At 41.8% G+C, this 26,565-nt stretch overlaps 1 protein-coding gene and 1 long non-coding RNA gene across 9 annotated transcripts in view; one reads left to right on the top strand and one right to left on the bottom strand.

The window, feature by feature from the left end:
- The first annotated feature begins 1,171 nt into the window (after window positions 1–1,171).
- The window catches only part of KIAA0355 (KIAA0355 ortholog), a 46,765-nt gene continuing 21,371 nt past the window's right edge, over window positions 1,172–26,565 (top strand). Inside the window, exons 1-5 of one of the 8 annotated variants that reach the window (XM_014942384.1) lie at window positions 3,244–3,374; window positions 4,779–4,935; window positions 5,444–5,546; window positions 8,143–8,192; window positions 23,565–24,914. In XM_014942384.1, the coding sequence (XP_014797870.1) occupies window positions 24,420–24,914 (495 nt within the window). In that variant the 5' untranslated portion in view covers window positions 3,244–3,374; window positions 4,779–4,935; window positions 5,444–5,546; window positions 8,143–8,192; window positions 23,565–24,419. Of the gene's footprint in view, window positions 1,192–3,243; window positions 3,375–4,587; window positions 4,936–5,443; window positions 5,547–6,292; window positions 6,485–8,142; window positions 8,193–16,155; window positions 16,244–22,800; window positions 22,983–23,564; window positions 24,915–26,565 lie in introns of those variants that run through there. The other 7 variants (XM_014942383.1, XM_014942381.1, XM_014942385.1 and 4 more) reach the window with 7 other exon arrangements.
- LOC106888274 overlaps window positions 7,825–26,565 on the bottom strand; it is a 34,036-nt gene continuing 15,295 nt past the window's right edge. The window contains exons 4-5 of the long non-coding RNA XR_001412082.1: window positions 20,356–20,584; window positions 7,825–7,872 (exon numbers count right to left, since the gene is read on the bottom strand). This is a non-coding gene — a long non-coding RNA (uncharacterized LOC106888274). The remainder of the gene's footprint in view (window positions 7,873–20,355; window positions 20,585–26,565) is intronic.

The following is a 26,565-nucleotide window of genomic DNA, read 5'->3' as shown; positions in this document are numbered from 1 at the left end:
GACTGGTGGGAGGTGTCCCTGCCCGTGGCAGAGGGGTTGGAACTGGATGATCTTTAAGGTCCTTTCCAACTCTAACCATTCTATGATTCTATGAAATGGTGCAGGTATGTATTCGTCAGGTGGACGTAGCTTAGAGATTTGGAAGAAGTCAAAAGACCGGGTTTGTTTCCTTTGTGTGAGATGATAAACCTAGTTACCTAGTAGAAAGCTGCCATTATTTCTTGTTTTTATAGAGGAACAGTGCCTTGCAGCGCGGCGCACATCAGTGGTGTGTAGCTTCCATAAACGGCTTGGTTTTTTCCAAAGTCGGTCAGGCTGTGGCTCTGGAGGCACCGGCAGAAGGTTGAGGTTTGGTTCCCAAAACGGCTCTGCGTCTTGTAACCGCCAGCGTGGCTGTTGGATAACCTCAAATCCAGAGGCTGGGGAGAAGGTCGCTGTGGATTTACAGGCCGCTGTTGCTCGATGTGCCTATTTCCTCAGCCCCGTGCCCTCTTGCAGAGGGGTGGTGGTGCTCTTGAGGAACTCTTGTTGTCTGTGGGCGACGGGCGGCTGTAGCTCCAGCGGTATGCTCCCCGTCCCTCACCTCTCTGAGGTATGTGGTGTCTGCCGCGTAGCTCCCAGCCACATGAAGGTTTTGGTATGCAGCTCACGGGATCAGGAGTGTCGGCTGATCTCGGTATGTGCACAGGTGCTATTTGTGTATCGTGGGTATCGATGCGATTTTGCACTTGGCTGGAGTCATCTACTAGGTGGTGTTCATTCTACTAGGCAACATCTCTACAGAAAATAAGATGGACTCTTCTTCTGTAAAGAATTGCTATTTTTCTAAGTTCAGGACTTCCATGAGGTTTTATTTCCTTCCTTTATTTTCTGTCCTGTACTTTCCCTTCTAGAAGGAAGGACTTTAAGTATTTAATCTGTGGTTGTGAAGAAGGTGTGTTTCAGGCCAAGCACTGTGGTGCTTCGTGGAACCTTTGGGGTGCGAGGAACCAGGCTGGAAGCAGCACGGAGCCACTGCTTCCTATGTGCCTTGTGCTGCTGCTTCCGAGGTCAGCATAAGGTGTAAATCCTTCTGTTGGTGTCTTTCATTTTGAATCAAGAGTTATTGTAGTTAGGAAACTAGAAATATTGCGTACTGGGAATATTTTTCTAGTCAAAGTCTCTTCTGAAACTCTAAAGATCGATTAACAGGTAAATAATCTTTCATACAAAGTAATATGAAATACGTGCTACGAGTGTTTCAAAGAGAAGTCTAGCTTTCTTCCACTTCTTGGGTATCAACTTGTACTTGATTAGTTGAATCTTTTTCCACTTGCATCTTATTTTGCTGTGGGTTTTTTTCTGTCTGTCTCCAACCTGAGAGCTTTTTATCCCCCCTTCTTCCCACTATTTTCCACTTCTCAACACCTCTTCTTCCCAAACGTACTAATGGCGGCCAGTTTTCCTTTGCAGCAAAACAACTGTATTTTTGCTGTCCAATAAGGTATAAGAAAGCTTCCCTTCATATTCTGAATTGACGAGTTTTAAGTCCTGCCGCTTGCCTCTCGTTACTCAAAACAGGATTGTGTCAAGAGAAATTGTGCTGCTGCTTTTGTTTATATAGTAGTACTGTAATAGGAAGAGACTTGTTCTTGGTACAATGACTGCTGGTACACCAGAAATCCTGCTAATGATAGTGATTAATGGGTGCTGCTCAAAATAGGTATCACTGCTGATATGACTAATTGTGCCGTATGAAAAGAGCTCCTTTATTCGCAGTAATCTCAAGGTGTTTCTACAGTTTTAGAGAAATGCCTGATCTGTGCAGGCAGATAAATGCATGGTGAAATGCAGAACTTGCAGTGAAGTGTGGCAATTCTTTAAGAGCTTGCTGCTGCGCTGCAAAACCACTTGGGGCTGAAAATGAAGAATATCTTCTTGTGGTTACTGTAGGTAGATAGAATATTATTACTGGAATTGGACGTTAGCCAGAGCAACACCCTACATGTTGCAAACAATGCCGGGGTATTGTTAGTAGCTATAGAAGGGGTTTTATATCACACATGAAAGATGACATTTCCAGCAGCATGGGTAACCTCATCACAAAACATTGTGCTGGGGCTGGCTCAGAGGGCAACTGGCTCTGCTGGGCTTGACAGAATCTACGGTATAATCGCACCGGTCCTCCTCGAGCTCGGTGATATGTCTGGATTAGTGTTTCTTAACCTTCATTGGCCTTTGGGTAACAACAATTTATTAGTAACATGCCGTGGGCAATCTTGTGCTCTCCAGGCAATATCGTATTCCCAGTTCTGCTTAGATTTTGTGTGTGTTGTGGCTGAAAGCAATGCTGGAGGCTTATATGGGGGCTGCAGATCTAAACCATAGAAGTGCTGCTTCTTGATATCTGTAAAATCTGAGGTTCTGCCTGGTAGGATGAAAAAATATTTTGAAAGTTAAGTAGAATTTGTTAAAGACGGGTTCCAAACTCACTGAGAAGAAGCTAGTAGCCGTTGTGTTTTGCTGTGCCTCTGGCTTTGTGTGCATTTCTTCTGCTGTTTGTGTACCTCAAGATAATTTTATGGCAGGAGGGGTTTATGGCAGCGGAGTTCATCCCTGCTGCCCCCAGAGAAACTAGTAAGGTGTGTGTTTTGGGGGGGAGGAGTTTCACAAATATTGCTTTGCAGATTAGTTGCCAATTTGGTCTGATATGATCCCAGTTCTAGTGTTCTGTGAATAAACCATTTTGGTCCAGTCCTTGAATTTTGCCAAAACGGTAATTAAAAAAAAGAAAAAAAAAAGATTATTTTCTTTCTATGAAACTTCAAAAAGATGACGTTGGTGTTAATGAGGTGTGTTTCACTTTGAAGTGCTCTAATGTGACAAGACAAATTATTATGAGAACTGTAGTCTTGAAACATCAATCTTGTCTTAACTTTGCTGTAGTTAATGAAGATGAGCATGTTGATAAGAAATTTTGGGGGGATTGATCTGTATGGTTCTATTAAGGTCATAAACTTTGCATGAGGCAAACTGACTGTCCGGGGACCTGGGCTGGAGCAGGAGTGGGGCTTTCTCTTGGAGTACAAGAGAGAGTGGGGTGGGAAATGGCAGAACAGAGGGTCTAGAAGTGCTGGTTGAGCTTTGAGGAATGAAAGAAAAGTGCTGAGCAGGGGAATGGGAAGTTCTCCAGGTGTGGCTGGGGAATCCTGAGCTGTTTGTGGGTGAAGGTAGGTGGGGGTGTATCCGAGGGGGGAGTCACCGAGGCTCCGTCAGGCTTTCAGGCATTTTCCAGAGCCTTCAGAGCAAGGCAGGCATTTTTCCAGCTGTGGGACTGCATACCATCCCTGGTACGTGGGCTTCAGTCTGACGATAACGTACGGCAGCTTATCAGGGTGAGCACCTGTGACAACTTTTTATTAAAACAATTCTAGTTTGAAGTGGGATATTCTAGGGCTTTGCTTTGAAGAATTATTTTCATGAAGGAAATAAATACTCTCCCTCCTAAGGAAAGCCCTCGTAGGAGAGCGTGGCAACACTACCACTAGTAGGTAGAATTTTTTTGCTGTATTAGGTAAAAAGCAAAGCAAAACCTTAAGAAAGTTTTTGCTATAAAGTAGCTGTCTGTATGTTTTAAAAGAAATTTTTGCCCTGTGTGTTCTTACTGTCAGGGTCACATCAGAGAAAATAATTCCTTAGGAAACATCTTTACGATACCTCCCTAAATTGCGACCAATTCCTGCCTTTTTTTTTAGTAAAATTTTCTTCTTGAAATGACTGGTGCATATTTTCTGTTTTAGGCAAGCTAGATTTTCATTGTTTTGCAACATAGCTGTATCCTTCCTTTGTGATCCTTTGTTTCTTGCTTTTCTAACAGTTTTCTGCTTTTCAAGTAGTTAGGGGTTTTTGGTCAATGTGCCTGTGTTTTATCTAGTTGGGTTTAGGTGGGGTACTTGTCAGATGCTAGTGTTTTCTGGTAAGCATTTCTGTATGAGAGCATTGCAAAAGATTGATTATTTGGAAAATTTCGAGAGGGAGATCCCCCTGCCACCTTCTCAGCCACCCCTTCTCAGGCTTGGGTATTTTGGTTTTGTTCTTTCCTGACGCTACATGTGTGTTGGTTACAAAGTTAAAAGGGGAAATGTCAACTGGTTGTTTAATAACAGTGTTTTTAGATGTGATTCTTGTTTAGTTGTGCACTCAAAGGTGACATTTAAATGGTACTGCCCAATTACAGAAAATGCCTCACAGGCTCTGGGCAGCATACTCTACAATCTGGGAATTGAACACAATTCTTCACCTTAAACAGTTTCTGAACACAATGGAAAGTTGTTAGTTTTTTTTTTTTACCTTAATAGAAATAATAATGTTTAACTTTGATTCTTTAATGCTTTATTCTATTTTGGGAGCTTTAAAGCAGTATATAGAATGCATTGTAGAGTAGAGGGCAGGAGAAGAGTAGGAGGAGAGGACTGTGATGGACCTTTTCTCCACTTGCTTCTCCACGGGCATCCCTAGTGACATCCATTTGTGTGAGAGTTATCTAGCAATGAAATATATCTTTAATCTTGTCAGTAGCTGGGTGTTTTTAGTTTCCCAAGTAGGTTACCTCACTGTAATAACTTGGTATGTTTGTGAGTTTCTGGATGGTATTGGGAATTCCTCTGGATTTACTGGGGTGAAATTAGATCCTTTGAAGCATGTCTACATGGTCTGTCTGATACGAGGATACTCAGAGCAATGTTCCTAGGTATTATTTCTTTGTTTGTGAAAGTTGAACTTCCTGCTCTTCTGTACAGATTACAGAACTTGGCTGATTGTGCCTCAGAAGAACAGTTTGAGTTCAAGCACAAGAGCTTCCCTGGAGAAAGATAAAGCACCTGAATGTCTACAGCTCACATTCCAGAAAAATCTGGAGATGTTTTAAGTGTCACTTCCTAAGAGTCTAAGTACAAGGTAATATTTTAAAAAGTTCCTTAAAAATACTTGAAGCTGGCAATCTCATCCTGAAGAAGCTAGATGTTCTTTATGTGGCCCAGCATATAACAGAAATGCTGAAAACCAGTGCAGGCTGTAGTGACTGGAAAGGACAGACACAGAAACACTCTTCTTCTTGTTGAAAGAGTTTTCTTTGTGTCTGCATCCTCACAGATGGAGTAAAAGACTGAGTATCACAGGGGAAAGATCACTCTGGGTAAATGTAATTCTATGCCGATTAAAATTGTATGGGCTGCTGGAAGGAAATGCTAATTATTAAAGAAAAAATGGAAAAAACCCCATGTATACTGTTACTGGGAATATGCTTGGGTCTGTATTAAAATGTTAGAAGAGTCCTTACTCAAAGAGTTTCCAGTCTTTTTGTCTTGTGTTGCTTTCGGGAAGTGAATGAAAAGATTTTTTTCTCAAGCAATCCTATTAGATCTCATAATAAACTTCTTTGTCTAAACATTGCCATAATTTCCAGAGCAACAGATTGTGATGTCAAAATCAGCACTTTGACCTCATTTCGGATCCAAAGAGGAATGAGTATCCTAAAGTTTTAGACAAGTTATTACAAAATAACTTTGGTAAGTAGCAAACTGCGTATAAAATTTGGCCATGAATTTAACATGGGCTTGTTCACACGTTCATCTTAGCAAAGGTATTCTACAGGTCCAAGTTACCAACCCTAATTTAAACATTGTCTTTCATAAAATATTTGGTCGTAAGTCTGAAATAGTCACTTGGTTGGCAGACAGCATATGCTCTAGTTTGGGAGACTTTGGTCAAGTGCACTTGGTGCTTTATCCGGCTGGAAAAGCGGGACATCTGACCTGTGCTATTTTGAAATTAATCTGTTCCTTGGTTTTGTGGTTAGAAAAGATCCTGGTCTGTTTTAGTGAAATCTATTGCTCTGCAGATGTTGCTGGACATGAAATCTGTTGAAAACCACTAATGATACATTTTTTGTTTTTATATAGGAATGTTACATTTTTGTGGTGATGGATTGGTATGATAGAGTAAATCTGCAGTTGACACACAAGATTTAGGGAAATGTTTTTTGAGAAAAATGCATTTTGTTCCTTTGAAGACACAGCAGGAAAAGAGGTTGTTGGTTGTTTTTTTTTTTCTTTTTTCCATTTTAGTTTCTGGAACAGTTGGGTTTTAGGAGGTTTGATTAGGATTGTCTGATACAGTCAGACAAATGAATAACAGACCGTGATTTGCCTGTTAATTATGTTTCCACTGAACGTGTGTTAAAACGTTCTAGCTCTTCTCTCACCCTGCCTTCTCTTTCTGTATCTCAGTGGCCATGGGGGCTGGAGAGGTCTGGTTCAGACCATAGATGCTGTCCTTCAAGCATCAGAAGGGGTGATTTTATCACCGAATCCCTAACACTATTCGAGTTGTTGCTGGTCAGATGTCAGAGACTTACTCCTCCAAAGCCTTTACTGGTGTCTTTGATGCTTCAATGAGACCTGTTGTTGGACTGAATACTGGGGGTGTGAATTGCTGTGCCTTACAGGTACCAGAGTTCTGGCTGAGTAGCTCCTCTGGCTTTAAAGGTATAAGATAGTAAGTTTAATTTGTTCTTAAACAGCTGTACAGAGTTTGTTGCTTGTACAGTGCTTTGATGTGTGGGGCTTTTGTGACAATTTAGTGGGTTTTTAACCCAAACTTCTCGAGTCAGTTTCGGAGGAAATATCTATAGATTAGCAAGTTGCTGTCAGTTTCTTCAGAGTTGCCTGTCCTTACCTTGTTATGTATTGTTTTGTGCTTCTCCATCCCTGCACTTTGGGCATTATTGATGGAAAATGTCTCTCTAGACTCTGACCTCCCTTGTGTTTCAACACCTTTTGCTGTGTGTTTATTCCACTTGAAAGGCCTTCATGGCCCTCAGCTTTGTGTGTTGTGACAGCTGAAGATGACTACTGCTAATATGACTGATAAAATTTGGCTTGATGTTAAGTTGTGGTTTGTTTGTTCTTTTTCCTGAGACATTCACATTTTTATGGGCTTTTTCAGCTTCACCAAGCAGCTCGTGGAGGCTTTTCTCTGTCTGCTCTAGTACGTTGTTACTGGTATTTTAAGTTGTTTCTCCCGAAACAGGAGAAAATTATGTATTTCAGTCAGTGACTTTCTGCTAAAAAGTTGTTTCTGTATTTTGTTCTGAAATTGTTTTAGCATGGATGAGGCAGTTTCTTTTCAAAAATTCTTGTGGTTTCAGGGAAATGATATATTGTGTCTTCCTTACATATGCTATTTGATATATTCTGTTCTGGAGCGTAAGTTGCTCATCTCGGCTGTGTTGTTTTTTTTTCACTGCACATTAAATCATATATCAGGAAAAGCAAGGGTAAGTATAGTTTATGAAATTTTCTACACCACATAATTATGCTCCTTTTCCTTTTAACTTAAGGTTTTGTAAGTGATACAGTCCTCATAATTACAAGTGCAGATAGGAAGGTGTGCTGTATTTTGATGCAGTTGTTCAGTGTGTCAAGGAATAAATTACAAGATGAATGCAGGGCATCTTGCATGCTAAATGTTTTTCTCTAGAATGAATCCTAATGCGAGCAAAGTTAAACTGGCGTCATTTGGAACAGCAGACTTGAAGCAAGTATTATGCAATTAGATATGTGTGAATATTGATTATAGTGCTTGGTGGCGTGTGAAAAGTCTGATCATGCCTCAAAGCCCCGTTGACTTAGTGGGCTTCGTGTCCCTTCTTTAGCTGTCTCTAAAGGTCTATGTCGTGAGGGATTGTTTTCTTTTTACATCGCACCATTGACTTAAGCCCTGTAGTTCGTTGGCTTTCCCTTACCTTACCCTGTCCTGGGCAGATAGCTTCTTGGCCAACAGACGGTGGTGTGAGGGACAGGATTCCAGCTCAGAAGACCCACTTAGTATATCCTGAAAAAAAGCAGAGAATAGTAATTACAGCTGAGAATATCCCTGAGAGGGGAAGCATTTGACAAGTTGACTTATATATATCAATGTGTGCCCTCAAACCCTTGTCTTAGAACTGCTGGCTATTCCAGCACTGACAAGACCTTCTGTATCTTTTAGGTAAGAACCAGCATTATAAGTAATACTTTGAAATTGATGCTTCGTAGTTGATGTGAAAAAAATAATATTTTTTTTTTTATTTTCTGGAACTGCTACTCATATTCTTCCACCCAGAAGATACTGCCTCAGCATGGCCTGGTGACGAGCTGTAGGTTGTGTGGCAGGTACTGGTGGCTTACTCACCCTCACACCACAATGCCTCTCCTCCTGCTTCCTTCTCTTCATGTTTGTTTTCTTTTCTCTGTTCAAAGCTTTTGGTTTCTTCTTAAGTACTTTCATGTTGAAGAATATGGTAAGAAACATAGCAAAGCAACTACTCATAGTCATAAACTTAATGTAATCTTTTAGAATTAACAAATAATTAGGTAAAAAAATTTCCATTCACTTAAGAATAATAAGCTTAAATCTGACGCAGATGAGGATAAGATACTTAAGATTTTTACAGCATTGGTGTGTGGTAAAAACCTAGACGCTGCAAGATTTTTTCACTGACAGTTTGTCTTGAGTAGTTACCTTCTAGGAACTTACTAGTATAGACTGCTTAATATAACGTTGAAATTGTTTTTATTAATAGTTCACTTCTGACCAATAAAAATCCACTGTTTTGTCCAAAATCTAGACAGAGAAATGTCTGCATAAATGGAATCTATGTATTTCCTCGCCTCTAAAGCTGAAACACCAGCATAATCACCTGAAAGATAGGAAAAGCAATCCGTGGAAGAATTTTCTATTACAGACAGAGAATAATATGTTGGCTGTAGGAGGAGATAAGACTCCATTTTACAAGTGGCTCTACTGTTTAAAATGATTTGCTGGTATGCAACTCAAAAAGCAGCAGAATACCTTACTTACCATTTGGGAGCCCTGAAATACATTTGGTCTCAATGTTGAACATCATCATATTGATACACTGTAAAGAAAGCCATCAGTTTCATTACCAAGCCCCCAATCATCTAATCTTGTTATGCTGCTGAGTCCAGGCACTCTCTCTTTTTTCTCCCTGTGATTATTTTTTTTTCCTATTTTTGCTGCTTTTTTCCCACTCTACACTTGAGTTCACATTTAAAACTCTCCTGGTTGTGTGTATTCCACAGTGAGGATTGGAATGTTAGCTGAAAGGTTGGAAGAGGGATCTGCTGTGCTGAAAATGTGAAAGATTTCCTGTTGTTCTAAACTCTGTTTGGTATGAGCCGCGGTGTCCCTGCAGCCCAAGCTCTGCTGAAACTCCCCCTGCACAGCAATACAGAGTGGTAGCAGAGGGGGAAAAACCTGAGATGTACCAAATCCCATTCTAATTGGGGTTAGTCCTAGTTCTGACTGTAGAACACATTGATCCTAATGAAATAATAAATGCAAAAGGTGGGATGGTCTGCCCCAGCTGCATGATGCCACTGGGTACCCTGAAGGAAGGTACTTATTTATTTCTAGAATGGAGATTTTGAGAAAGTGACTCATTGAAATTCAAATCCTTTAATAAAGGAGAACATGCATCATGTAATATGCACATAACTGGTATTCTTATGTGTGTGTAGGAGATATATATTTTTATCCACAAGGCAAAATACCTAAATACCTTAGTGTGTAGTAAGTATGCATCTCTAATACTGTGTTTTTTAAGCTTGCTGGAGTGAATCTAAAAGTAGGAAAAAAGCATTGATAAGAGGATTGAAGTTGTTGAATTGAAAGCAAGAAAGTAAGGTGTATTTTTGGTGTTCAAAAATTGCAGGTAACTACAGACCTGATAGTATAATACCATTCTTTTGAAAAGAAGATGCAAAAAGTAGACGTAGCATGCCTGTGTGTGTTCATTGTAGTGTTCCCTGAGAGAGTTCTTCAGATACATCCTGTAGGCTTAGGCACTATATAGAAATTGTGATTGCCTCACAGAATAACTCTAGGAACAGAGGAAGATCCTTACAGAGCCTTGGGAGGAAGCGGTGTTAGTAGCAGTAGGAAGACAGGTTTCTAGGGCTTTTTTCCGTGCAATGCTTTGGAGAGCAGGAATGGATGGAAATCCTTCCTGCAACAGCGTGTTGGCTGCTTTGTTTGATGGTGCAGGAGTGATTTGTGCTTTCTGCTGCCATCAGTAATTCGGGAGCAGAGCATACACGAGCTCAGGTTTTTGTCAGAGCTTGCCTAATGGGGAAAAAATGTGGCAGATGATGTACTATCTGTAAATGGAGAGCAGAGTAAAGAACTACAGTGGAAGCTTGAGCCTTGGATCCTGGGGTCTAGCAGCAGGGGTCTTTCCACACAGTTAATTGTTCTGTGGGGGTCTGTTACTGAGTTGTTCCTCTTAAAGCAGATGGAAGGTGAACAGTTTGTCTAAATGATAATTTTGCTTACCTTCTCCTGGGAGGTGTGGAAGGAGTTGTTTCCATAATACTGATTATGGAGTAGTAGTGGGCAGCGAGCTTTCTCCAGAACCAGCCTGGCTGAGCTGTAGGCACCGTGTGATGGTTCCTCTGGGGCTGGCATTGTGCTGGTGATCAGCGGTGATCCCATTAAGCTCCAGTACCAGCAGTAGTGCCAGCGTTGCTGCTTGCTCTGCCATGGCTTCCCCTGGTGATGCTGCTGGGCTATAAGTGGAAGGCGTTTATTTTTCAGAAATCCTTCTCGGATTTCCTTGCAGAAACTTAAAAAAAATTCCTACGTTTTCAGTGTGCTTAAATGTTTTTTCAGGTGCTTATTGAGTGATTGAATGTTTCATATAAATTATTGCATGTTAAAAGGGTTGTTTTGACTTATTGGAATGTTTGAGAGCTTTATCCAAAATTAAGGCACAAATTGTCCCGCATCTCCAGCCTACATCAGTGATTGTGCTCCAGGAGCCCTTTCCCCATGAAGTAGGGATTTTAAAATGGTGCAGAGTGTGGATTTACTTTGGTACTTGGTTTTCGTTCTTATGACTAATGAAGACTATTCCTGCCTGACTAAAACCACCTCTTCTGTGTTCCCGCAAGGTTATGAAAGACGGGAGTGGAAACAGTTTTGAAAAAGCAAAGACCTTCCTGATGCTGTGCTGGGGGAGGAGGGTAGAGCTGCTCCTGTCATTTTCGTACTAAAAGCAGAGACTGTGCGAAAACATTTTGAAAATTATATTTACATCGACAAGCAATATTCTATTAGTTCTTTAATTATGTATTTTATGGAGACCACAGTAATAAAATACTTAATGAATTTAATATTTTGAAATAGTTGGGTTGTTGGACAGTGGTGGTGTGATACTCTTTTTCCATTTGAATAACAGTATCCTTTTGAAAACATACTTGAAAATATTTTCCTAGTGCTATGATGAATTCTTGTGGCTGTCATTCATTGACATAAGAATCTCGGTGAGGTTTTCTGAGATGTTTCTCTCCCTTATTTTGGGGTGGGGTGGAAAAGCTTTCAAATGTTGACCATTAAGACTCAGTGAAGTTACCATTCAAAACATGTTTTCATACCGTCCTTTTTTTGCTGAGCGAAAGGCAGCCTTGACTTGTGATTATCATTTATGTTGACAATGTAATTTTATTTTAAAGTAAGGAAAGGAAGTATTGTTACTGCCCTGGCAGCCACCTGGGAGGAAATCTTGTGTTGGGCTACTTCTGATTGCTGCTCCTGTTACTGGGTGAACTTCTGTGTCACAGTATAAATTGCTCTTGTAAGTATGTTGATGAGATGCCTCTTGACTTCACAATTTCTATACTTATTGTTTTCCAGTCCATTTCAAAATCCAGCTCTGCTACCTTAAAAACTTCTCACACTTGTTTTTCTCTAGTCTGATTTATGTTCACTTATCTGCTTTTATTCTTAATTGCTAGAGGCTGTCCTCCCACTTGTGCTGTTCAGTTTCTGTGGAGCTACCAATAAATTGAAGCGATGCCCTGCTGAGAATGGGACGGGAGCTGAAGGAGTGGGAGAGAGAAAGCAGAACAAACTAATGGTATTTCCTAGAACTGCCTGTGCAGACCAGTGTGAAACAAACCCTATTTATTGCAAAACATGTTGATAATGAACATATAAAGTTAACAAAACATGTCATTAATGCTTCATGTCTTAGTCCAAGTAGTATTCCTCCTTTCCTAATTTTACTTGTGTGGCCAAGTTGTCCCACAACTGATTATGTCTAAAATACAATTCAGAAAGTAATTTTGTGAAGTACTAGGGTTAGGGTGCTGTTAGCATCCTAGGCTGACTAATTTTCTGATTAATCAACAAAGTCATATCAGTATAGCTGGCCTTGTTTTGAAAGGCTACCCCGGAGCTTGGTGTAAGCATTATAAATATTTTGACATGTGGGTACATTAGAATTCACTTGGGGTTTTTTTGGTTGTTTTGGTGGTGGTTTTTTTAGCTTTTCCCCGTGTGTAAGTGAAGGTATTCCCTAATGCCCAGTGACCAAAGGAGTTCCTCTCTGCAGGGTTTTCACACAGCCAGCTGAACAGTGACAGACGTTCCCACCACGCTCCCTGGGGATGTGTTTTTTGGGGCTCAAATAGCTTATTTTGGGGTAGGCAGAAGGATGTTAGCACGTGGCTGATAAAAACGCAGACGTGTATGTGTGACTGTGGCCCTGAGCGGCCGTGGCTGTGTCAGGCTGCACCCCCTGGGCTTGGGACACATCCTGGAAACTCCTTGTTTTTCAGCACTTTGGAGACAGAAAAATATTTTTTCATCCTTCAGGGAGCTGTTCTGTATCAAAGTGCTTTTGTGGGGGAATTTGTGCATGGAGCAACATTTTACCTTAGCAACTGCACACACTGGGTATAATTGATAGAACTATGAAAGAGGGTTATGGAGAGAGCTCATTAATTAAAAGTACACATTTTGACCACTGCCACGGTGGCCTAGATGGACAACTGATCCAGCAGGGCATTCTTATTGTGATTTGTGCTGTGTAAGAAATGTTGCAGAATTGATGGCAAACAAATGACATATTTTGTTGTTGCAAAAAACCAAAGAAATTTTAGCAAAGTCCTTCTGGTAAATAGATGGTGTCAGATGAGAAGGCTTCCTGTGTAATAAACCCCTGTCATTTGTAAGATTTTAGCATAATGTCCACACATACTCTCCAAGTATCAATAATTGCTGGGGGTTAATGCTTGGCTTTGCAAACTGCCCTGAAGTGCAGATCTGTTGTATTTTAAGGTCTTTATCTAAATCTTCTAACAAATAAAGCTGTTTCATTGCAGTGGAGCACTGACAGTAGTACTGAAAACCTCTTTTCAGAGGAGGCTTTTAAATCTATATTGGGTAAATACTATATGTTTCTGATGCTCTTAAAAGTAATGTAAAATTATCCTCAACGAGAAACATACGGTTATAAATCCTGACATACTCTGTGAGCTAGCCTGGCTATAGGAAGCAGAGTGTGCAACATGGAGAATATTTAATTTAAAAAATTGGGATAAGGGTCGTGAATTGTATGCTAGAAATAGAAAATAAGATTAGAGGTTATGTTTCAGGCATGGAGCCGTCTCTGGGGGGGGAACAGAACAAGGTTACTTCAAGGTTTGGAGCCTGGCTGGGGGATGGGGAGAAGGGAGGAAATCCAACAGTGGCTAAAAATGGTGCCGGGGGTGTGTGTGTGTGTGTTGTAGGAATATATAAAGTCGGAATGGGCGGGCATCGCCCCGATGCTCAGCGCTGTGTATTGTGACCTGCTCCTGGCCATCGCTGGCGGTGCCAGATTAGTCATGGGCAGCGCTTGGTACCAGAGGGGTGGTTCTGGCCGGCCGCGTGCCCTCTGCACAAACAGGCCTGGGGGCCAAAGGTCGCTTTTTCTAAAGCTGGTACTTAGGAAATGTATTCGAAAGGGGGCTGGCCAGAGCTGCAATAGATGCATCAGCTGGTATTGAATCGTTGCTTAAACGTATTTGGCATCTTCACGGTGTCTTAGGCCGGCGGAGCTGTGCTGTGGCGCAATTCCTGCCGCAGAGAGCCCTTTGTCAACACGTCCTACTGGGAAGGAGTGGCTGCATGTCACCTAAACAGCCTGTAACGTAGGCTTTCTTCTTGGTAATAGTTTCTAAGTATAATTGGCACATCAGAAGATAACACTTAAAATTTTAAATGCTTCTTTCCAGGCTTCATTTGTGAACAAAATCCAGAGATTTTTGAGAGATACCATTGGATGGACTTAATTGGGTATGAAGTTAGGATCTTCCCCTGATGCACTGTTGGTACTTGGAGCTGGCGGGGGAACGCACATGGGAGTTTTCAGAAAGTTCTAACAAATAATAAAAGTTTAATCTTAAGTCTTCAGGTTTGCGTATGGATGTGTGATTTCTACTGAGCAGCTCAACCACATCATGTTGATTTGTTCGATGGGTTAAAACATTACATCTGGTTCTTTTTCAGTACATATTACACCAACATAAATATCCCATTGTATCCTCTGCTGGGCAAAAAAGTTCTTGCACAACCCAGTGCAGAAATTTTGGCACACAACCTGGTGACAAATCAGGCACATGATTGAGGGCTTAGTTTTGTATACAAAACTATCAGTACTTCTGCTTTCAGGACATGGGCTGGGGGTCTGACTGTGCTTTCTGTGTTGTAAATTAGGATTGATAATTATTTAACAAGTGGTAATTTTGTTGGGAAATATTTGGAGAGTTCTTGAGGGAATAATTTTTAACCTGAGAAAGATGATTTTTGTAAAGGAAAAGTCCCATTACATAAGTCAAATCCCATCAGTATTTCTCTGAACATCAGTTTGACTCTGCCTTTCCATGCCATAGACTTGATGTAGCAGCTTAAAGCCGGAAGCTAAAAGACTCCGCTGCGGAGCCGTGCCGGCAGAATTCCATGTATGCATCTGTTAGCAACTAGCTCTTGTGTGAAGTTATTTATATTCCTTGGTAGCATCTACACTAGGTATAAAACATGAGATTTATTTTCCAGACCTGTAAATTTATATGGAAAGAAATTAAACTTCGTTCTTAAGAGTGTTAACCTTTTTAAAGAAGCAGGGAAACAGTAGTCTTTTAACATTAAAATTCTTTGCTTTTCTTAATAAAAGGAAAATAATCAAGCTGGTCTTCCTGGGCTGAACATAGTGAATGCAAACCCTAAGGAACTACTTGCTTTTAAACTCAGAAATTCCTTGCAGCCGTGTCAGCGTAAGGTGTGGACAGAGAAGACTTAAGCTTGCTCTAGTGTTCCTCAGCCTTCACTCCCCAGCTTTTTGATTTTAAGTTGCCCCATGGCCTGTTTTGGCATTTACGTTGTGTGGATAAAAGGCAACAAATGATTCTGTGGCCTGAAATAGCAGGGGGATTACTGGCGCGGCTCGGGGATGGCACTGGGTGCTGGGGTCTCGGAGCTGGAGCTGTGCGGTCGCGGGGAAGGTGGGGGGGTGTTTGCTGGGACCCAGGGCTGGCAGAAGAAGGGCAAGAGGAGACTCTCTGGTGCTTAACGTGTGTTTGAACCGGTTCTTAATGGCATTTGCAGAAGATTGAGCAACTTGGGAAGGATTTTTGTCGTTGTCTGCTGTGTAAAACAGGCAGAACCACGAGAGAAGCACTAAGCTGTGGGTGCTCTTGGAGGGGGAGAGGTGGCAAAATTGGGCTGTATTTTTCCCTTTTGATTTGCATTAGAGATTTATAAACTGGAAAGGTGCGACTTTTGATCTTATAACTAATCATGTTTTGACCCCAGCTATGCAGGATGAGTTAGTGCTATTTTAAAAATCTCATCTATATTTAATTAAGACTTATAAATTCTGGTCCTAATGAGGAGGGGAATGCTGTGCTGACGACGCACAAGCAGCTTTTTTGATTAGAAAAAAATGAGGAAAGGTTATGAAGTATGCATGTTATCGTTTCTACTTCTTTAATCTTTATCACCCCAAATTACTTGTCCCCACTGTTCCTTCATCAGCTACAGAAATTAGTTCTACATAATCCGCTATATTAAAACCATAGATTTTTTTAGAAATAAAGCATTTTGGCTGTTCCAGAGACTTCTGTTAGAAAGATCTAGCTCAAGAATAATTCTTAGAATTAAGGTTAAAACTATTCAACTACCGCTATTTATGAAATCACTATTTACAGTATTATATGATGCTTTTGGAGCATTGTGTACACACTAATATTTGGTTTTGTTCTAGGAGGGAGGCTGTTATTCACGCTGGATTGCTCTGGTTTATTCATATCCTGTGACAGTGAATCAGATATTGCTGTCTATATACAGACTGAATTGCCAGCCAACTTCAGGTCCAAATATGGTAAACATAATTATCTTCATTTGCTGTAAAAATACATTCTCCTTAGTTTAACATTTCCATGATTACAGTTTTCTGATAATTCCATAATTTTCAGCATGAGAGGGATATGAAAGGCCTAATCACCATGTCCCTCTCTTCAGTGTAGAATATAGTTTGTTTTCCTGGGCAAAGCTCCAGCTGCTCGGCAATGAATGTGCTGCTCCTCAAACAGCGGAGCCCGCACAGCCTGGGGAAGGGCTGCTCTCGCAGCGCAGGAGCTGGGGTGGGGGGACACCACTCTCTGCCTTAGCTGGGCGACAAAAAAGCTGGTGGCTGCAAGTGTCATGAGGCAGTAAGTGTGTGTGCTGGTGGCACTTTGTCTGAGGGGTGCTCCTGGCTCCTATTTTTGGAAATGAAATTCGTATCGTTTCAGAATACTTCATGCTTTTCAAGCAGGAGACTTTCAATGAATGACTTGCAGGAGAAGGCAAACATTAAGATAGATAAAGCTTCTGCCATGAAGAGAAGAAATATTAATAAATACTGGATTAGGTTTTAATTCTGGTCACAAAGTAGTAGTATGGTAATATATGTACTAAATACGAAAAAGCAAATAGTTTACATGTGGAAATACATGCTAATAGTCACCACTTCATTTATATATCTGGGTTAGGATTAGTGTATTTAATGTAACTAAAAGCACATTTGCAGGGCTTTTTCTTTCTCTTTGTTGGTGTTGTCTGGTATCAAGAGAATGTTGTAGACTTGTTCTGTGGCAAGTGTTGAGAATTCAGAAGCAGCGTAGCAATTTGGGAAAGGAAAGATTGTTGGTGTTGAGTTACTCCAAATGTTTTGAAAGCTTTCATCATCCTTGCTGCAAACAGGCAAAAAAAAAAATCTCCCAAAGGCTTTACAGGATTTTCAGTACATAATCTGTCTTGTGTTTCTAGTACACAACTTTCTTCTTCATAGAAGAGCTTTCAATGTGTAGATGATCTGTAATTTTCACTGTCTTGAAGTACCGCTTTTGTCTAACACTACTAAAATAATTAAAATGTGTACTAAAGCTACTCCGAGTTTGTTTTTTTCTTTTAAAGTTGCATAGCATCACAAACTCAGTTAAAACACTCTAGAAATTCGGTTTAGGGATATTTTTTTTCAGCGGAAAAATTCAAAAGTGTGTATGGGAACAGGCGCGAGTGCTGTGGCATTTGTGAAATGCAGTATCTCTGTCTGCAAGAGCAGCAGAATGGCTGGGAGCCCTGTCTGAAAGTTGACAGCTGAGTTATCGATGAGGAAATGCTTCTGTTTCCAGAGCAGTTGTAAACAATATGTCATTGTGATATTCTGCTTTCCATGACCACTAAGTTGGAGTGAATAAGAAGGTAAAAGTGGCCACGCTGATTCAGACTTCAAAATTGATCCAGCTCAACCTCCTTTATCCCGTGGAGGTTATAAATGGATACGTAAGGGAAGGCAAGAACAGGGTGAGTGTTTGAGCTGTGCTCATCTAAAACTCTGTCTTCAGCAATTTGCTGCACGTAGGATTTCCTGAGCCTGTGGCCACTCTATGTGGTAAGCAAGTGAGCCCCTCTGGAAGAGAGAGCGATAAGGAGCCCCGAACTGCACACTGAATTTGGAGTGTGGGGAAACCATGGATTCATGCAGTGGTGTGATGATCTTTCTGGCTTTTCCAGCGCTGCTGCTCTCTTCCCAATTCCTTTGCTAATGATTTGTAACATAAGGTTTACTCTTCTGACTGCCATCCAGCTTCAAGCGGATGTTTTATTTAGCAAAACCAATCAGTTGTAACCCTGAGATCATCTTCCCAAGCGGCAACGATCAGGCCAGAGCCCATGGTTTTGTATGTGAGGCTGGGCTTGGTTTTCTATGTATGAGTTGATAAATTTCTCTGTCCATAATGAATCTGGTTTTTTGTTCCACAGTTCCGCAGTCCTGCAAAGCTACGTCATTCTTTGTGTGTGTGTGTGAATATATATTAGTGCATGTAGTATGTTGTGCCTAAATGCTGTAGTATTTGACTTGGGCTCTTACTCCCGCTCGTCTTCACGCTCGCTCTTGCTGTGGGCCCACGAGTCTTTTCTTCACCTTGGCACGTCACACAGCTCTGGGAGAGCAAGAGAGAGGGTGCTTGTGGCTGATGTGACGTGCACCCTTCTGGGAGATGAGGGATGGAGGCTCAAGTCTCCTCTGGCTGATGGTCACATCGCCTGGGAATTTCTCATGCTCTGTCAGGCTACTGCATCCAAAGAAGGGACAGGACTTTCTTCTCCTTCCCTTCTGCACCCGCAGTTCCCTCTCAAAGGGGAACTGGTCCTGCTTTCAAAATAGATAACGTAAGCACCTATTGCCAAGGGAGGATTGCAACGGCGATCCTGAGCTGACACAGGCAGCTATTTTTGACGTTCAGGGAGGCACCCAAGTCTGAAAGAAGCTCTGGTTTAACACATTCCTTTCACCAGCTTTTCCTTTCGCTGTCATATCTCATTGCTGAGACGTGAGTTAGTGCTGTGCAGTGTTACGTGTTTTACTTCAAACAACATGTAAGAAGCCTCCTGATGCGCTGTAGGCTCTGCCTTGGAAAAATCCAGCTCAGTGTACTGACAGCTCTGAGTCTGACTCGGTGTAGTTGGGCAGTTGTACACTCTGATTCGGGGTGTAGTTATACAGTTCAGAGCTAGGGATTCTTTTCTGGAAGAGGTGATGTAGTGCTGAGCAGGCAAGACCCTCGGTCCTTACCTAGCTCCTGAAATTCTTCAGCCTTTTCCAGTCCTCTCTGTTTCAGAGACGTTTTCATTACAGTCTCTGGTGATTTGTTTTTTTGGGCAGGGCACAGGGATATTTTTGTCTTTGTCATTTTGGCCATCTAGCATAGATGTGTTTCTAGAGGATTTCTCAGTCTAAGTGCAAAAGACACAAATCGGAACAATTAAGTTAATAGCTTTGTTTTAAGGAGGGTCATTTTGAAAGGAAAAAAGCTCTAGACAAATACATAATAAATTAGTTCAGAGACTGTCTGTAAATATTTGGGAAGTATTTCATCAGTGAAATTGGTCTTTGAGTTAATAAACCCAACTTGCTGGAGCCTTCTGCTTAGGTTTAACAAATCTCCGTGCTTCTCTACGTAATTGCTTTGCTGGTAAATGAGATCAGTTTCTATATTAATAAGTAGGTCTGTTTAGATTTGTGTACATTTAAATAGGATGCTCGAGTTGATGATTCCAGTGAAGCTGTGCTGACTCCCGTGTCCCTGTGGAGCGTGTCCTGTGGGCTCTGCTCCCCAGTTGGTGGGAGGGGAGACACTGAGTGGGGTTTAACTTCCATCCAGCCCTGGAGCAGGCAGGAGAGCGGCCGGAGCGTCTGGTGAGCTGCTGTTGGGACGGGGAGACCCTGGAAGGAGGGTGGTTGCAGCAGGAGCTTCACGGGTTCAGTGAGGATTGGCTTCCCTGCTTGTTTTGTTTTGTTTTTTTTCCCTCCAACTGTGCTGGGCGAGCAGCCAAAAAGGAATCCCAATAAGCAATTCATGAGCTAACAAGAACTAAAATGATATTGGTATAATAGGCTATTTCTGTCTCTCTTCCCCTTTCTCCCCCTGTCCTCATCTAGTAAGAGATTTTACAGCTTGGATGACCAAAAAACCACCCCAAAAATTCCATAGGGAGGTTCCCAGGTCTCCTAGTGTCTGCAGCCCACCCTGTCAGAAAGGCTATTTATGATGTGTTGGGATGAAATGACAGGTGCAGAATAACTGAGCTGATGTCAGAGATTACTGTGTGTTTTCTGCTGGTCAGCATCACTTGGAGATGGCTGCGGCTGCTCTTGTCGACTCAAAAGTTTAATTTTCAAAATATTGTTTCAGCTCGTGTATTATTATGAAGTTTTATGTCCAAGTCCGTGTTTATAAATGAAAAGAGTTTTTTTTTAATTTTGCGCAGAGTTTTTAAAATTGATATCAGGACCCTTTTTAAAGCATGAATTACTTTTTTTTTACCAACAACTTTTTAACCAGTATGGCCTGCAAAACATCACTGCAGCTGGTAAATAGAGCTGGCTGAGAGGAATTTGACAGCATGGGTAATTGTGTAACTGAACTAATGGTGATACCTTGGTACCTTTTACTCACGGGTTCCTCCGCTCCGTTTCCCATCTCAGTGCAGGGAAGGGTTGCCCCTCATCGTAGCGGGATGATCCCCGACGGGGGGACGGGGATTGCACCCCTTCTGGCTCCGGAGCACAAACCAGGGGTGCCAAAGGCCATTTGCCTGACAGTCCTCCGTGTCCCTTTGTGTCTCTTGCAATCAGTGAAGCTGGAGAAAACACTTCTGACGTTTTGGGAAGTACCTAAGCAAAGAATGTTGGATGTTACATTTCAGAACAGAGCAGTGAAATGTGATTTGCACATGCACTCGTTTTCAGGCAATTTCTCCTCCCTCTATGCAAATGTGGCCTTTTTTTAGAGCAGCTCCTGCAGATTTCTGCTTGGCTCGCTCTGGAAGTCAAATAGTTCAAACCAGTAGCAGTTCCATAACTACAGTGTTAACCCCTTAAAGCCAGAACATGAGCAATGGGGTGAGCTTCATCGGGAGCATTTTACAGCTTTCAGCAGGATAGTGTTCAGTATGGAGCTTGTGTTTATGCTATATGTAAGTTCTATTTGTAATGTTTATTAGCATATGAAGAGCACTGTTTTGGCCTTGATTACATAAAGGAAGGAATAAAATTTACTTGTGGCAAACCAGCTTTTTTGATACTTTCTGCACTTGATTTCTGTGAATATTTCTGTTTTCTGCAAAGTGAAGTACAAGTTTAAGGTTTATATTTTGAACAGTGACATGCTGTTCTTGTATCACTAGAATGAAACACTGTGATTTTTAGTTTTTTATTTTCTTTTTCTAATACAGCAAGAGTCAGATTGGCATAAAGCTTGTATAGTTGCAATACAGAGCCCCCACTTTCAGTCTGTGCCCCACGAGCAGCAGCAGAACCACAGCACTGGGGAAGGGAGAGGAGAGCGTGGGAACGTTCTCTGCTTCACTCTTTCAGGAAAAGATGCAAAAAGAAGAATGTTTATTTTGTCCGTAGCATGTTGAGGATCTGCGTATGGAAAGTGTAAGCTGTATAGCATTACCCACATGCCTCATGTTGAGAACTGCAGTTTTCCTCTCTCCTTAAATAAGTAACATTTTAGATGCTGGAGATACAAGCTGTCCTTGTTAAGCTTTTGTGTTGATCTTATTACAAGGGAATACTGCAGTTGAAGAATTGAGTAAGTACCTGCAGGTTTGACTAGGAAATTGTCTGGAAGTAAAATGCAATGATTTATCATGTTTGTTTATAGCTGCAGAAAATAAAAACAACACCATTTCTTCCCCTATCCATTGCATTTATGATCTTTTAGGATGTAGCAGTTTTGTGTATGGCTAAATCCCAGACCATTTCAAATGATAAGATCAGTGTCTTAGTTTGATCCCGAAAGGCTCGGGGTATAATCAGAACCATCGAGTTGTAGCACATCTCTAATGTGCTTGTCTAATTCAGTGCTGTACAGCTTGAAAACCCCTTCTTCTTAGCTTTTGGCTCTAATTAACATTTAGATGTTTCGTGATCATTGCTTAAGTTCCTCTGCCATGTGAAATTCATGTCTGCTTAGGGAAAATAATCACCAATTTACTTCTACAATGCATATAAATCAACCAACTCTTTTGTTCCGTCTACATTTATATGCAATCAAGAAAACCAATTTAATCATACTTCCCACTGTACGGCACCATGGCTTGTAAAGCAAGGAGAAAAATATTTTCAGCTATGCATATGATATGAAGACCTCCTAGAAAATTCTGGTTTTAATGGGTTTGTTGCACTTTGATGCGTTCAATCTGGATATCGAGAGAAGTATAAAGTAGTTAGGAAAGAAAGTAATCAACTTGAGTACTTTAATGAGGGATGCTGAAATGCATATGGGAATTGCTGCTGTGTTTTATCTGTTTATCGGGTTTTAAAAAGTGGGAATATAAAAGAATATTTGCTGTCGATCTCAGAAGCAGAACCATCTGCAGCAATGACTTCCTGAAAAACTTGTGTGTCTGTTGTTTCAGTGGGAGTGAGACTCCAGTGCTGCATCTTGTGTAGTCCTGCTGCTTTGTCCCTGGGAGTTTGTATCAAATGTGTGTGTCAGAGCTCACCCTGGGAATGCATGAATGAATGGATATCTTGTTTATTCACATTGGTGGGAATAAGAAATTTTGGCTGAAGATAAAATCTTTATTCCTCAACCACTCTGACAATATTAATATGGGTTTTATATCTCAAGTGTAATAGCTAAAGGAACATTTTGTTGTTGAATTAAAGGGCTCCTTCCTGATGTGTCTGGATTATTAAATGCTATAAACACTATCATGAATTACTCTTTGATATTAGCCTTGTCCATCACAGTTGCTGCAGTGAGGAAAAGAATGTCCTTATGTGATCAAAACAAGTTCTGTGGATTTGTAGGAAAGGGAGAGAGTGGCCCGAAGTGTGACAAATAGCTCGGGCTAGATAAACGGATTGACCAAGTTGTATTTCTCTGCATTACACTTCCCTTCTGATAACATCCTCCTCTTCATCGGTGTCTTCTGCAGCCTCGGGGGAGCGGGGCAGCCCTAGGAGCTGTGTGTCTCCCTGTTTTGCTGTCTGCTGGGAGTGTTACTTAGGCCAATGTTTGGCAATTCTGCCTGATACAACACCTTGCATATGACAGGTACTGACCCTTATCCTGAGATGGGATGTGTATGTTTTGTGTTTTTCAGCTAATTTCAGTAGGATATAGACAGATTGGTCTGCTGTTGTACTAAAGAAAAATTTAAGGACCTGTATCTGTTGATTTAGTAAATTAGTAAAATGAATGGGAGTCGGATTTCTGCAATAAATTGCGGTGTGTGAAAAAAGGTTTCATTGACTTAATTCTTAAATTATTTTAAAAGGATGAGGTCAGAAAATGTAATTAACTCCCCTTGAGCTCTGCGTTAATAGCCTTCCACTGTTCTTAACTGTGTAAGGGTTGCACTGGGGATTAATTGTAGTCTTAAGTTTGACAGTCAGGGGTGGGAGAATTAGTGAGGAAATACTCAGCAGTGTTGAGTGTAGTAACAGAATGACACCAACTTGTTGCTGCCTCTCAAACTGTCCCTGCATCTCTCCCTGCCTTTCTGTCTTGCCCGGTGACAAGGTCTGCCCAGAGAGGTGCCCCCGGACACTGCGGGAGTTAAAATCTTAAACCTTCTCATTGTTCCATAATGCTACAAACTCGATTTCTTTTTTTTCTTCTTTTTTCCCTCCACAGGAAATGACCTAGAGGCCTTACAAGTACATTTGTGCATTTTTGTTCCGAGTCTCCAGTTGAGGGCAAACGCAGTCTGGAAGCACCACTTCTTAATGTTACAACGGAAACAACTACCTCAGCAAAGAAGGAAAGGAGGAAAGGGGAAGAAGGCTTGCAATAATAAACACTCTAATTTTTAATAGCTTATACTTGCAAAGTCTTCTGTAAGCAGAGTCCAGATTTTTTTTTTTCCCCCTCCAGTATTAAGAAGAGACACTACAAGTAAACCAATTTGGCAGACTGGATCTGTCAAGACATTTGAAGATATTTGATCTGCTGACACAAGGATTTGCTTTTTCAAGGAAGGAGCCTCTGCACTGCTTTTATAATCGCTGTTGATCAGTGGTTTGCTCCACTTTTCCTGATGTTACTAATGGGGAAATCGCATTAAGGTATTGCTTCTCAAACTATTATTTGCATTGACAAAAATAACTTTTGTAGACTTAACAGCAAGTGACAATAATATGCTCATGACGACGTTGTAGGCGATAACTTCTCTGCTCTGGCGCTGCTTTTCTGTGTGCGGAGCGGAGCACCACGCGAGAGAGAGAGCATTATTAAGATAACTTCAGCTTGCTTTTTGAGTACAGTTTATAACTGCAGCAGGGCTGCACCGAACACTGAAAACACAAAGTCAGCAAATCTGCTGCCTTTCTCACTGCTGATACAGATTATACAGACGCTTGCCTTTCTGAAATGCCTTTTGTGAAACCTATGTACACAGTCCTCCGCTGTTACTGTACGTAACCCTATATTCGAGGAAGGAATTTGACAAGTGATTGTTAACTCGAGAAATCCTTGGACAAGCACTCACTTATGTATTGCTGTAGTGCACAAGAAAGCAAAATGGACTATAAGCGGCGCTTTTTGCTTGGCGGGTCCAAGCAGAAAGTGCAGCAACACCAGCAGTACCAGATGCCCGAGCTGGGCAGGACCCTGAGCGCGCCGCTGGCATCCACCTCCCCGGCGTCCCCCCTGGGCTCCTCGGCCGCTGCGGGCGGCTGCGGCCCCCCCGTCTCCCACACCACTCCCATCGCCGACATCCAGCAGGGAATCTCCAAATACCTGGATGCACTCAACGTCTTTTGCCGTACGAGCACTTTCCTCACCGAGCTTTTCAGCAGCGTGTTCAGGAACTCGCACTACTCTAAGGCAGCTATGCAACTGAAAGACGTGCAGGAACATGTCATGGAAGCGGCGAGTCGACTCACAGCAGCAATAAAACCAGAAATAGCAAAAATGCTGATGGAACTGAGTGCGGGAGCTGCGAACTTTAAAGATCAAAAAGAGTTCAGCCTACAAGACATTGAGGTAGGTTACCCGGGGAGGCTCTGTCGGGCGTGTGAATTTGTGTCACTCTCTCTAATTGGAGTTCTCTTCAAAATCACTTGCACACCAAAAGCACTCTCTGCCTTGTTTGTGTTTTTGGGCAGTGCTGGTGAAAAGAGAAGCTCCTCTATTCTTATGCTTTCTTCTTCAAAGTATTTGCAATGCCTGACTTGCAATTATGATAGGAGTGTGCTGGTACTCATGATAGGAGTATGCTGGAAAAGCTGCTGAATTAAAAATAAATTGTGAATTGAACAAATGAGTTTTCCAAGTGGGATGGAATTCAGGGAGGAAAACTGGATGTTACGACATATAAATAGAAATTTTCAGCCTCCCAAGTGGAGGCCACTGGGCAGCAGTTGTGAGGCAGTTCTGGGGCTTATGGCAGTCGTATGCTGAGTAGGAGTCAGTGTTGTGTGGCTGTAATAATAAATCAATGCTGTTGCTGTTGTGCCAGGAGGTGGTTGTCATGTATTTAACACGACTATAACCTGTAAGAGCCATGAAATAAGCACTTAACTCTCTTCGCTTTGGTTCCTATGGCCTTAAACACGAGAGTGCAGCCGTGCACCGCTGCTGCTGCACGTAGAGAAATAGTGAGCAGCTGGAGAGACCCCGAGGAGAGTAGCACGAGGAATCAGACAAACAGGACTTCAGAGGAGAGGTTGGACAGGCTGACTCTGCAGAAGAGAGGACTGAGAAGGAAAACCAGCCTTGTTCAGGTGTGTAAGAAGCTGCCAGAAGAGGTGGCAGCATTCTGTTCCTCACAGCCACGTAAGGTGGAGCGAGAAGTAATGAACTTCAGTTCCAGAAGGATTCATATTAGGTGCTGTGGATGCAGTTTGCAGTGTCAGTGAAGCAGTGAGGTGGAGCGAAGGGCAGGGAGCCTCCAGCAGGAAGAACTTATGGAACAGGTTAAACCTGCATCTACCAAAAGTGACCCAGGTGAAACTGCTCCTGCTTGGGACAGCGGGATGACCTCTGGGGAGCCTCTCCTGCTCTGCAGCCTGCACAGACTCCTCTTGATCAAAGTGTCGGTGACAGATGGAGTTTCCCAAGGCTGCTTAGTTTCAGAAATGTAAATGCTGATTTTTATTTTCTGTCTTTCCTTTTCCTCTTTCAAAAAGCTTAGAATTCTCAGGTGTTTTGTGCCTGGGTGAGGAACAACTTGGAAATGAGGGGGATCAGGAGTGTAGTTTAAGTTTTCCAGATCTGTTTTGTAAGCTGGAAGAATGCGCTAAAACCCTGCTTCTGTTCATAAAAGCGTTAAAGGAAATCTGGAGGGTGGGAATTTAAAACCGGACAAAAGTTTGTCTATTTCCTCATCTTTTGTGAAGCTTTGAAGCAGCCTCAGTGCTGCAAAATACAAAGAGTGAGTCTTGGTTTAATTCCCTGGAGCTTGTGCACGGCCTTGGAAGTGATGGCAATGGCAGAGCCGTACCCCGTGTGTTCTGCACAAAAGGGGAGCACCAATGGGCACAGGTTATTTGCTTGGACACTCTGGTTTGTATTAAATGGAGATAACTTTGGGCTTCTATGTGTATAAAATAGCTGAAGATTTTTGAATAAGAAGCTTGTGGGACAAAAATGTTTCAGTAAATAAGAAATGTAAGCTTCTCTTAGCAAACATTGT

Source organism: Calidris pugnax, unplaced genomic scaffold (assembly GCF_001431845.1).
Source record: "Calidris pugnax isolate Ruff unplaced genomic scaffold, ASM143184v1 scaffold28, whole genome shotgun sequence".
NCBI lineage: Eukaryota > Metazoa > Chordata > Aves > Charadriiformes > Scolopacidae > Calidris > Calidris pugnax.
This window is presented reverse-complemented; position numbering and strand designations above follow the sequence as displayed.